At 39.8% G+C, this 13,329-nt stretch overlaps 1 protein-coding gene across 3 annotated transcripts in view; it reads right to left on the bottom strand.

The window, feature by feature from the left end:
- Window positions 1–11,010, bottom strand: part of LOC117247982 (ligand-dependent corepressor) — a 30,056-nt gene extending 19,046 nt beyond the window's left edge. Inside the window, exon 1 of one of the 3 annotated variants that reach the window (XM_033612681.2) lies at window positions 10,868–11,010. In XM_033612681.2, coding sequence (XP_033468572.1) covers window positions 10,868–10,964 — 97 coding nt within the window. In that variant the 5' untranslated portion in view covers window positions 10,965–11,010. The remainder of the gene's footprint in view (window positions 1–10,867) is intronic. The other 2 variants (XM_033612680.2, XM_078160977.1) reach the window with 2 other exon arrangements.
- Window positions 11,011–13,329: the final 2,319 nt, after the last annotated feature.

Genomic DNA, 13,329 nt, shown 5'->3' with positions numbered 1-13,329 from the left:
GGAAGCTTTACAAAATAAATGAGTTATAAAAACAGTGGATAATGGCCACAGTTATGCACAATAAACGATATAAAAACACCAACATGTAAAGGGTGCCCTACACTTGACTACAGTTGCCATCAGTTAGGCACTTTTGGTTGTAGAACTTACAACGTCAAGCTTTTAAGGTGTATTTCCTGTTAGAGGAAACATTCACCAATTAATTTACAGAACAGGGAATTAGGCCACCATTTGGCTGCCACTACACATCTGGTTTGGTGTACAGCGATCAGCCCCCAGATGCAATAATAAGCACAGGGTATAGAGGTAAAAAGTGATAATGAGAAAAAGATAAAGGAGCCCGGTATTATTTGCCACTGGGCATAACACCTAATTATATTAAAATTTATTGAAGCCTAATGAAAATGACAGCCAGGACAACGATATCAGGTTAATGAGGTTAGAAATATGAAACATACGTCTGTAGGCCTAATTGCATTGACAACATGTCATTCAACCTTATTAGAAGATAAAGTCTTTCATCCAGAATTGTTAGGGTTTTTTTTTTACTGAGGTTGTTACTCATTTATGTCAGTCATTTTGCTCTATAAAAGGAGAATGATGATTCAAGACCATTTTTCTATTTCCAACCGTTGTCAGCTTGTTTTGTTTTTTTTTTATTTACTCCAAATACATACAGTACTGTGGCTTGCCTCCAGATAATTTATGGCTGAGTGGAGCCACAGCTTAATTTTCACAGAGGTATGCTGAAATGGAAAATAAAATCAACTTTGTTCTGGAGATGAGAGCAGCAACTTTTTAGCAACAAAATACACATTATTTCTAAAAATAAATCTCCCCTTTTAACCATGAAATAGGGAATAAATAATAAGAAGCTGACATTGCAGACCCTTACATCAAACCTACTGTGATTTCACTATTGGTCCACTGAGAATAGGAAATAAAAACAGCATGCTTACTAGTATTATATTATTGCAATGTAATTAGGCAACTACTTTTTATTTATTTTAAGGAAATGTTTCAAACCAAACAATATCTCATGATGAGCGTATAAAAAAATATGTACAGATGAATGCAGCTTTTCTTTTTTCATTCATACAACAATGCTGTTTATTTTACTCATTACTCTTCTACAACTAGGGACCATAACAACGACATTTAACTGTACTGAAGCAAATTTTGAATGAATTCTGTAATTCATCTGCAGAGGGCTTGGCTACAGATAGACTATGGGATTATGCTTATATGCACTTAAGAAACCTGCAATATGTGTGGACATCTTTGCAAAAGATTAGCTTTCAACCAAGCTTCTACATGCAGGAAACATGTTGACAGTAAAGGAATTCCTCTTGGCAATGTTACATTTTTAGACTTACTAATACAGCTTAAATTCTGACAAAACAGCAGTTTGGTTGCAATGTATAAACATCTCATCAATACATGTATAAGTGATCATTTTGTCAATAACAAAGAGGAGCCTCAAAACTACTAAGTATGACCAACAGCAAAACCAATCACATAAAGAGGAAAAAGCAAGGAAATAACTTTTGTGAAACTGTGAGCAGCTATGTTTGAAATTGAGATTTGATAGATGACTCAAGCATCAGCAACAAACCATAAAGGTTCTGGATACTCATATCTAGAACCTTTATGGTTTGTTAATATAGCATAAAACAACCATTTTTGAAGATATAGTGGAGTAATTGTGCCCTATGCAGAGAATGAAGTCACGCTAACTCTGTGTTTGTTGTAATCCGAGTGTCTCTGGTCTTTGTTTTGATAGCCACGCCATCCGCACACTGGTTAGATAAATGCTCCTGCTCTGCACTGTACTCACACGGCGGTTATGACTGGTTATTGTCCACCACCGTGGTTCGGGACAGCGTCTTCGCAGAAGCGTAATGCCCACCTAGTTCCAACTCCCTAAGATTAAACACTGTTAGCTCTGTCAGCACTACTGCCATTGATAGCACTGTTAGTAGCATCATTAGCTTGGCTAGCACTGTTAGCTGCCGCCATTTTGGCTCAGCCACCTCCATGTTTGGTTGTGAGGTCAGAGATGACAGCCATGTGCAGGCAATCGGAGCCCAGACTCTGAATGTTGTATAGAGCACTTTTAACAATGAAACTTTCTAGGAGGGCTTTTCATGGGGTGTTTGTATGCTTAGTGAGCAACAACTCTGCCCGATCTGCCTAAACCTTGATCGTAATACAGGACGGATACAGACAGCAAGCGCATGTATGCTTCTATAGATATGACTTGGGTATGCATACACAGACGTGGTCCCCAAATGCAGAGGGCCTACAACAAAACACAATAGCATTTGTCTGAACAACCTCATTAAGTCAAAAGACAGAAAATAGCATGTGCGCCCACTTCACAAGAATAGGACCATCGATGGAGAATGCTATACATTAAGTGTACGAAATAAGCCTCCATTTTACTTTTCTAGCACATGCTCAGTGGACACACTTGAAGGATTGATGGTCTACACGGGCAAAAAGTTTGGGCTGCATGGAGACATCCGCACAGGGGTCCACATGGGTTCTCGTGGACTTGGGCAGATGACGAAATGTATATCACACGGATGCAGAAACCATGAATTGGCCTTAAGCCATTTCCTGACCTACATCTGTTGCCAATCGGAGAGGAAGAGAGGGACGATTAGAAGTGTGCGACAACCTTCCCACCAGCACTTAGAAAGCAAAATCCCACAGATCTACGATCAGCTTAACCTCCCTAAATCCTGACCTTAACCTATGCTGTACATCAGTGTGAATTGAACATAATAAGAGATAAGACCCCTCTTTACTAACATTGGCACTATGTATGTTAGTAATGTAGCCAAAAGGTCAATTTTCAGCCGATACACAAAATCGCTAAGCAACCTCTAGTCAACTATGTAGTCCAGTGAAACCTGCATAACTCAGTGCATGTTCGTTACAATGTGATAAATTCAATACTGTAAAACAACTGAAATCGACAAATATGTGATTCAAAACATACTCCAAAAAAAATCTAGTTTCACATGTCACCTAAATTTCCATACATATGACTGAATACTGTCTACACCCATTGTGCTGTTGGGGAATTTAATACCATACCTGAAGTGACAGCAGGATACTACATTGAGAAGGAGGTAAAGCAGGCAGAGCTGGTGTTTCCAAAACTACTTTCAACACCACAATCGCTCTTAGCTCATGTTGCTTCATGGTTTCAGAAGTATTTTCTTCACACTGTACATCTGCAGTGGAAGATTATTTTTGATGATAACCTCAACCGTACTGTTCCTAACTTTTACACAGAGGATTCCTCCAGTTAATTTAGCAATGCTATAGGGTTGTTGTGTGGACTTTGCTTGTATGTCGCAATTGTTCAACTAATTTCTGAGAAATCTTGTATAAGTGACACAACACTGCAGTATGCTGCATCAGCCTCATTGGCAGTTGCTATAAGGAAAGGAATCCCAAAATCTCCATAGTTTAATAATATTCAGAAGGCTTTGTCAGGAACAAAACACGACATCATAGTTCAAGATTTAATCCAAATAAATGCAAAACAAAAGTGATTCAACTAAGGAAATGTCATGTCCTGCTATGTGTTAAAACAAATCTCAAACAACAAGCTATGTACCAATGTGTACGGACAACATTTATGTTGTTTTTCTTCCACAACCTGGCCAACAGAGGTAATGGTGTCCATTATCCATGATGTACTTGTCCACTTACAAGTAACATTTATAAATTAGGTAAACATTTTCACCTAATAAACCAAAAATGTTTTTCCAGCTTGCCACAATATTTTACCTCATCCAACAATAGAAAGCCGGTAGCATCCCTGGTGGGCAGCAGGAAGACTGTGTGTACATTTCAAAATACTTGTATGAGGGATTTGAACATGACTTTCTTTTATGTCTCTCATACCTACAACCGGCCAAATTTAAAATCTGTACTTGCTCATTTCATGATTTACTTATCACCAAAAAAACTGCTGCTAAAATGCTAACATTTATTCTCATACTGTGACTGCAGTGCTCTTTCCAGTGTATGACCCACCCTTTGCTCAGCCGCTCTACTGCTGAGGGTGTACAGTGCTGCATCCCCCACTCAGCCCATCCCCCAACTGTAACTACTGTACACATGCTATCTCAGGAGTGACCACGAGCTTGAAGAACAGGAGCTTCCCTAAGCTCAGTCAGTGCACAGCCAAAATAAACCTCGCTAAATCTGGCATCTTTGGCCACTGCCTTTGTAAATACTAGAGGAGGTGATCATGAATAAATTATTTTATCTTTTAACTCTGCATTATGTTTTAAAAATAATACCAATGCTCAGTTTGCAATTCTCGTCACTGTAATTTTGTATGAAGAGGGTCACTGATATCCTTGAGCAATCCTCTGTGAAGATGTAAGATGGGGCTGGGGGCTGAGGATGAGTGCAGAGATGACAAACTTGCACAAATTAGTCGAGCTACAGTACATGACTATTTTCATCCCAAGTCAGCCCATCACACTCAGACCCAAGCCTAATCATGCCTAACCATCTAAAAAGCATTTACTGATGCCTGCTGTGCTATCCACAAAAAAAAGCAACTCACTGTGGGCCAACAGACAAGCTCAGACATTACATGGGCATTAGCAAAGAAGTGCTTGAAATGTCACTTGGCTACACATTGTGTTCATTACAAGCAATATACAGTAGTTGGATCAGGCTATACAGCAGGCAATGAGGTGGCAGCTCTGGGCAGCATCTACAGCGAAAAACACTCCGTGAATACTTAACATGATATGATGCAAACTGACAGTCAAATGGTGTAATGCTGCACAAAGCCTAACTTTGAATAACAAATATGAGACCAGCATGATTTTAGGCAAAAGGGTACATGCACACACATGAACGTCTAAGCACACACACACACAGAAGAAACACACAGTTTAAGTTAGTGCATTTCATATGAAACCATTAAAGCTGGTGGTCATGTTTCGCAAAATGTCAACAAACGTCAGCCAGCTCTTTTAGCAATTTAGGAAAATGTAGGCCAAAAGCCCATCAGAGGGTGCATGCTGGAGCAGAAAATGGGCCATGCTAAAGTTTAAATAATAAACAAGGCAATCTGCCTGATGTCAATATTTGCTTGTTATTTGTCTGAGCACATCCTTAATCCCACTCACCCACATGTCCAACGCAAGCATGAATAACTGTCATTCCTTGCATTTTCAAGTGTTGCTGTTCTAATCTAAATGTTCCAAAATCCAGACAGAACACATAGTTTCAGCCACACAGTTTTCATCTGGGGGCAGATTGACCATGAACACATGTATAGGCAACATACAGACAATTGTAGCTGCTGTTCTATGGAACAATTGCCCTTGTCTCTGCCCTGCAGTTTTACTGCTCACATTAAATACACAAAGACAAAATGTCCATTTCAGCGTCAGCAGGGTGGTGGTGGCGTGCAGCCCTCTCCACCAAAAAGCCAAACAAAAGTATGGCCTTGTTGTCATGGACAGAATATGCCATTCTGCAGCAAGCAGACTGATGCTGTTGTCATGTACTCTGCAGCTTTACAATTATGCCCAAACACAAGGCACATTTGTCAATCATAAAGGCGGAACTGACTAACTGAGCAGTCCTGAGTCTGGAGCTAGTGACTAGTTAGAAAGCTATTATTCTCACTCTGTTTTCTTTTCAGTGATGAGCACACAGTCCACCTAATATTGTAGCCTCAGCTGGAAGAAGTTTGTTTGGGATAAGTCCAAAAACACTAATCTAGTTATAATTAAAACTGATAATACACACTAAAAACACAATTTCAAATACATAGTGTAACAACAATAATCTGTGCAGTTATAGCCCTACTATTACTACAAATTATGTGTTGTGCATTCAAATATGATGCTTAAAAACATCATACAAAGTTCTGGACCTAAGGTTTGGTTAATCTGGTCTATGACTAACAATCAAGAGCAAGAGGCTGACAGCTATGTAAAATGTTTTGCTGCACTTGCTCTTTCTTATCATGAAATAAGCATCTAACCTACCGTACAGTATATAAGCCAAGAGCTGAAAATGTTTAGCATGCAACACCAGAGAACTCTTAATTGAGGGGAAAACAATGGGACAGTTCATCCCAAAATAAAAAAAAAACATATTTTTCCTCTCTTACCTGTAGTGCTATTTGTCAGTCTAGATTATTTTGATGTGAGTTGATACTGACTGCAGACATGTCTGCATTCTCTTGAATATAATGGAACTAGATGGCACGTAGCTTATAGTGCTCAAAGTCCCCAAAAAATACATCTGAAAAACCATGAAATCATGACCAGGATACTCAAGTTAATTAAGATCTTGTTGTGATCACTTTCGTGTAGGAACCATTTTCTTTCTACCAAACTACACCCACCAACAGCATCACTGTGCAAAAGGAAGTGTACATGTACTTCTAGCTTACCTAGAACCATTGAGCTAGCTAACGTTACAGCAAAAAAAAAAACATACTGCCTTTAGTTTCACTGGGAATGGTGGTTTTTGCACTGATGCTGATGATGATGTGATTCTTTCTGGGGTCTTTACTGTCACAGCACACTGTCCTATGGGCTGTCCTGCATGGCTCTTCAGGCTAGTTGGGTTGGGCTTACCTAGGTGTAGAGCCCATGTTCAGTTGAAAGGGGGCATGTCGAAGTATTTAAAGCTGTTTTGCACAAAGATCGCACAATAGGGCTGCTATAAAGTCCCATTTTTATGCCACCCCTGCATTTTTACACAGAACCAAACAACGGCAGCATCGTGCAGCTCCAATGTGTGATTTAGGATAGCAACAACAGCATCAGCCTCTAGTGTGATATGTAACAGATGTGTCGGCAGCACTTTATTAACTATAACAATAGAATTAACAGGGCAATAACAATAATTTACAATCCTTGTTATATGGCGGCTGATCTTGTCCTCTTCCCAGAGGGTAAGAAGCTCCTGGACCGCATTGTTTTCCCAATTTGCAGACATTTTCTGCTGTCCTTCTTCTATGAGTTATCTGCTAACTGCTATCAGCTATGTTTTTAATCTCCTGCAGTGTGTTGCTGAATAACACATTGTCAAATCGTCACACGCATGCCTCCCATGATTCTGTCCGGCCAACTGTCCCTTTAATACAGACATCATTACGGTGTTGTTACTACCTCTGATGTTGGCTTTAAGGTGAGACACCTCTGTCCCCCCATTCCACGATTGTACCTTTTATACAAAATTGTGAGCCAGTGTAACAGCAGGAAATTCCCGCTTTCGGGGTGCCCAAGAGCTCACCTGGTAGAGCAGGTGCCCCATGTACAAACACTATGTCCTTGCCTCAACAGTCATAGGTTTGATTCCAACCTACGGCCCTTTGCGGCATGTCTTCCCCCTATCTCCCCCCTTTACTCTAAGGCTGTCCTGTCAGATAAAGCCAAAGCCCAAATACCTGTTAATGCAACAGTACTGACACTAAGTAGTGTCAAACCATGGAGAGCAAGCTAACCAAGTGACGGCCATCGGATCAGTGCCAGGACAGCCAGGCTACAGGTAGACCCACATCTCTTACCTTTAGCCTGGCAGCTGAACCCTCACTCTCTGGTAACAGATGTACAACCAAGCCCTGGGAGCTCTAGACGGGTGTTTCACATCAGTAATAATATTGAGTACCCAGGGTTATGTTTGTCGTAACGATATGATTTGTAGAGCAAGGTATCTTTGTAGCACCACAACGCTTTATCTTTAAAGGTTTGTTGTAGGGGCGTCGGTAGCTTAGTGGATAGTGCCGGCGCCCATGTATAGAGGTGATGCCTCGCTGCAGCGGTCGCGAGTTCAACTCTGGCTTGCAACCCTTTGCTGCATGTCTTCCCCCCACTCTCTCTGTCTCCCCATTTCACACTGTCCTGTATAAAATAATAAAGGCAAAAAGCCCCAAAAAATAATCTTTAAAAAAAAAAAAAAAAAAAAAAAAAAAAAAAAAAAAAAAAAGGTTTGTTGTGACACATCTACCTTTATCAAAATATTGTAGCTCCTGCAATTTGGATGTTGCCATCAGCCATATTGTGATTTTGCTAATATTTCAATTGATTGTGCAGAGGTTAGAGGTTGCCATTAATGTTTACATATCATGCTGTAATACGTCTCTCATCAGCAGGTAGTAATACACTTCATTAAGTGTGGCGATGCAGTTAGCAGGTGTAGTAGAAAGTAAATTGTTCCTACATAAAACTGCTCATAACAAGGTCTGCGAAATATCTTGAGTAACCTGTGGTCACTTGAAGGAGGCATTGCTTTTGGCATTTTTCACTTTTTTTTCTTTTTGGTGCTTAATGAACCACAGGCAGAGTGCCATTTGGTTCCATTATATTTGAGAGAAGGCAGACATCTCTACGGCCGATACCTCAAACATTCGGCAACTCATACCAAAACAATCTAGATTGATAAACAGGTAAAAGGGAAAATATGTATTTTTGAGTTTGGGGTAGATTGTCCCTTTAATATGACATTACTGTCAGATTTACTGATATTCTTTCCCGAAATGTCACATAACTACTATTTTGACTCATGTCAAGAATTTTGTGCACGCACACAGGACATGCCTTGTACATATATTACACATTTCAATAAGACCTATACATAGAGGCCACTTTAAGTAAGATTGATTCAATGTGACATTTTGAGATCAGCAGCGTCAGAAGTAGTGTTCTGGGTTTTGAATTAGTTTTTGCCTCCTGTGGTTTAAATTCCATTTCATATTCTGCCAAAACTCACGAGGAAAAATACTGCATATGCATGTTTAGGCATTAAATGTGTACAATATATTGCATGATATATCACAGATACCCTCACTAAAGACCTGGTCAGATAATTTTATCTATGGGCGGATATGTTTTTATCCTCATGATCAAAGTCTGCAAGTTCTGTTATATCAATCTAACAGCAGGCAGTCCTATGTAATATGGAAATTGTCCGTTAATGAGGCATGCTGCATTAATGACTCAATGTAGGAAATAATTTGTTTCATATTTCCCATTGAGACTGATAGAACTGTATAAGAACTATGATCAAGCCAGTAAAAAAACACAGAAGCTGATTTAATTTGAACATTAGGGTCACCAAGCAACTCTCTGCTCCTCATTTGCTTTATCAATCCGTGTATGATGGTGCCGAACGTCCACATAGGCTGTTGCTATGTTACCGAGTCAAAAGAAGGAGGTTGGCAAAGCACGGATTTAAAAATGGCCTCTCTCTCTCTTCTTCAAGCCCTCCTGTCAAACTGTGTCAAACTACTAATGTAAATTTGAGCCATCTGTCAATATGAGTGGAACAGAATTATGAGAAGATGGATTAAAGAACTTCATAATAATCATGGAAGAATATGTTTATTAATCAAGGTTTTCAATTTAAAAAAGGCAGAAAATCTGAAATGTCTTATACTGAAGCAGCAATGTCAAATTATTTTTAAATTTCTTTTGCTTCAAGATTCAAGATTATTTGTCACTAGGGAAATTTGTCTTGGACACAAAGGCTGCCACATAAAAATACATTAAGAGTGCAGAAACAGACATAAAGGGCATAGCACATACAAGTGCAGATATAAAGGGCATTCAGTCATTCATTGACACAAGGATGAAAGAGTTGTTACACCTATATATTTAAGTATCCTTCTGTGTTTAATGGGAACCCTACAGTGTCTACCTGATGAAAGCCGTTCGTATTATGAATACAGGTCATGGGCGATAATTTTCCTAGCTTTTTCAACTAAAGTCTTTTAAACTTAGACCAGAGCAAAAGCATGTTAATCCAAGTACTTTAACACACAATCAACACATTAAATACAAATGTAAACCAATCATTTGTAAACACATGAAAGAAGAGAATGATTAGTTTGAAAAGTCAGGGGACCACCCGCAGAATGTGTGACATGGGAACAATGAATGTTTGTGCCATAGCAATCCTTCTGTGGCAAGAAACCTACATTTCACTATAGGACCAATTATGTAAAGCTGCTGGTGGTGGGCTAGGGGAAGATATCTCAGTCTGGACCCACCTACAGACAGATTATAAAGCCATACCACTAGCACAGCTAAAGGTGTCCTGGCCCTCATTACTGCAGGTTATGTCCTATTCTGCTAGCTCATGCTAATGATATTGCTTTAGCTATATTACAAAAATAACAGCTTAGCTTCAACTACACCCTAACACGGATATATACACAATGCAAGGTGCTTTCAACCCATTACGTCAACAATGCATTTTAATGATTAGCTTAAAATGAGCCAGGGGAAGTAACTAGCTAACGATAGAGAAGTTTATCAATGTAACGTCGTCGAAAATGGCAACTCCCCCAAAGGGGTCACTTCCTCAATGCAGCAGTGCGCGCTCGCAGGGGGTGATTTGAGAAAAGCAAGTAAGCTAAATGTTAAAACATCCACCATGGGGATGTGTCGCCCTCCCCCATCCAAAATACAGTATCATCACACGGGGACGCGCATTAGCAAAAGGGGTTTTATAGTCGACGCAACGCATAGAGACACTCCCTCTAAAACAAGCACGGTGCCCTTTAAACAAACTAACGTTACGCCTGATACGTTAGATAGCTAAACTCTGTAATTTGTCTTTAAAAACAGTAAAAATAACAGCAAGGAAACCCCATAAGTAGTGCGACACTGCTACAAACTGCCACATCTAGGTAACTGCTCAGGCAGGCTGCCGTGAGAAGGAAACAGTTGAAGAACAAAAAGTAGCTCCGAGATGCCCCGAGTGAGTCCGGTAATAGAGGGTTATTTACATCGATAACGGTCGCACAGAGGCGGAATTCAACCGGTAAAATAGTACACCGTGTAACTGGCATCTTCCTTACCTACACAGTGAATGAGTTTGTGTCGCCACGAGTCAAGTTCCTGACGAAAGCCGCGCCTGTCGATAGTGCATTGCTGCAGTTTACATGGGCTCGCCATTTTCTACCGTTCGTCTCCGGCGGGCACGAGCACGGGAAGTGGAAGCGCTCTGCTATTTCAGCGCGCGCTGCTGTGTGTCAGGAGGAAATCACTCCAGGGGGGAGATGTAGGCCATGTTTCAGTCAAACACAGCAACCAAACTGAGTCATTAAATCAGTAGGATAAATAAGTAAGTATATAAATAGATGACTAGGCTAAAATACTGCATTGTGTCCACCAATGTAAACAACAACTGTAGGATTTCCCTTAAAGGTCCAGTGTGTAGGATTTAAGGGCATTCATCCAACTCCCCCGTGATCCCTTACGCGAAATATGTGCGCGACTTCCGGCGTTGAACTGAAACCGGCGATTTTCCAATGGTAACATTTGTTTACAGTACTCTATTCCAAGATCAACTGGGAAACGTGGAACACACCACCTGTTTTGGCTCAAACAGGATTATGTGACCATACCTCTGCCATCTCTGACTGCCATCTCAAAGCACTGTTGTCTTTTTTCCATTAAACCAGGCACTGTAGCAATTAGCTTGCCTTACTCCGTTAAAATATTGTTAACTTTAACATGTCCCAAGCTAGCTTAGCTGCTCCTAAGATTTCTGCGAATCCTCCGCTCATCTGCGTTAACAACGCAGTTTACACATTTTTTTAACTACTGATTTATTAAAAACTCTTCTGAAGAAAAAACATGATGCTGAATTTAGCAGCAGACTTCAGTAATGGTAATAGCCTATAAAGTAGTAATAATAGAAATAACTTTTTACATTCATTTTTTTATATGATATAAAGGAAGTATGGTAAATCAGTGACACATTGTCAGCCCTAATGACTAAATACATATTTCAAGGTATGTTGCTGAGTTTATTTTATAATGATCAATTTTCTAATGTAGGTTGACTATGAAGTCAGACAGGGAAAGGCAGGGATATCATGTACTGACGTTCTCTTCTGCTAATTCTGATTTAATACATTTTCACTAAGTCTCGTGAAACTGTTGTGGTTTTATTTCTCATATCAATGGTACCACACAGTTGCTGAAGACAAAAACTTAGCTCAGACTGGTTGTTAGTCGTTACAGACAGGGCAACAGGTACCAGCTCCGCAAAGACATTTTAGAAAATGCTAAGTTAACATTTGTTAAATATTTGTTAAAAAATAAATTAGTATTTGCTAAACTGAAGGTAAAGTACTTTAGAAGAGAACCAGCATTGGCGGTTATCCACAAAGAGTAGCCACCGGGACTAACCACAGACACTATGGGACTAACTAACATACTGCTACTTCTGCTATCTGCACATAATCATTTCTACAGTAGTGTCCTCAGGAATAAGGTGGATAGGTAGAAATAGTACATATCCCAATAATTACATGTTAGCGAACTGGGGTGTCTTGCTAATAAGAAAGAAGCAAATAAATTAACTTTGAATTTGAAGCTGCTCTTTAGATAATAGTAGGAAACCTTTTTATTTCACTTTCTACCAGCGACAAAAGTAGGATGTCACTAACCACATGCACAACTTAACTCACGGTGCAATATGTCACAACATTGACCAAAACCCATTACAACTATTATGAGATGCATTAATTACTTAGTATTTATTACTTATATCACTGCATACTAGCTATGTTGTAATTCCACTGTTTGGCCACTACAAAAATTAGCTCACTTCCAGTCTCCCACTTCCTGGGGGGACAGGAAATGAGTCATTTTCCACTGAGTCAGTCATGTTTTTCCACAGTAGCCCAGAACGAACAAACTAAACACTGGCTCTAAATTGGGCCAATCCTGATTTCACATTTCTGCATCGAACAGTGTCGTTCTAAATGCTTGGGACATGGGAGAGGTGTCCCTTTTGCAGCTTCACTGCTAGATGCCACTAAATCCCACACACTAGACCTTTAAAAATATTAATGTGGGGTTTAGGTTAATACCTTGGGCTGTCTATATCAAATCAAATGTGAGGTATTTTCCACTTGAAAGATCAGTAACTGTTTAGTATAGGCTAGACTTTACCCAAGGCTGGATTGCCAACCAGGCAAAGCGGCAACTGCCCCTGGGCCCTGAACCCTCAGGGGCTCTAAAGGCCCCAGGTTTACTATCTGGCAAATAATGTATGGTAATTTGAAAAACTAAAATAAAATGGTTTGGTCTCAAGGCATATCCTGCATTTTTAACCAAAGCTTTTGGCGTGGCTCTAGAGATGGTCGGTCCACCACTTTGGCTCAGAGTGAAATATCTCAAGCATTACTCAATAGATCTGCATTAAATTTTGCATGGTCTCCAGTGAATCAAACCTACTAACTTTGGTGATTCTCTTACCTTCTCTCTGTGCCACAACATAATTTACATTTTTGGCTATTAATGAAAT

This window comes from Epinephelus lanceolatus, chromosome 17 (genome assembly GCF_041903045.1).
Source record: "Epinephelus lanceolatus isolate andai-2023 chromosome 17, ASM4190304v1, whole genome shotgun sequence".
Classification (NCBI taxonomy): domain Eukaryota; kingdom Metazoa; phylum Chordata; class Actinopteri; order Perciformes; family Serranidae; genus Epinephelus; species Epinephelus lanceolatus.
Note: the sequence above shows the minus strand (reverse complement) of the source record. Positions and strands in the feature narration are given on the sequence as shown.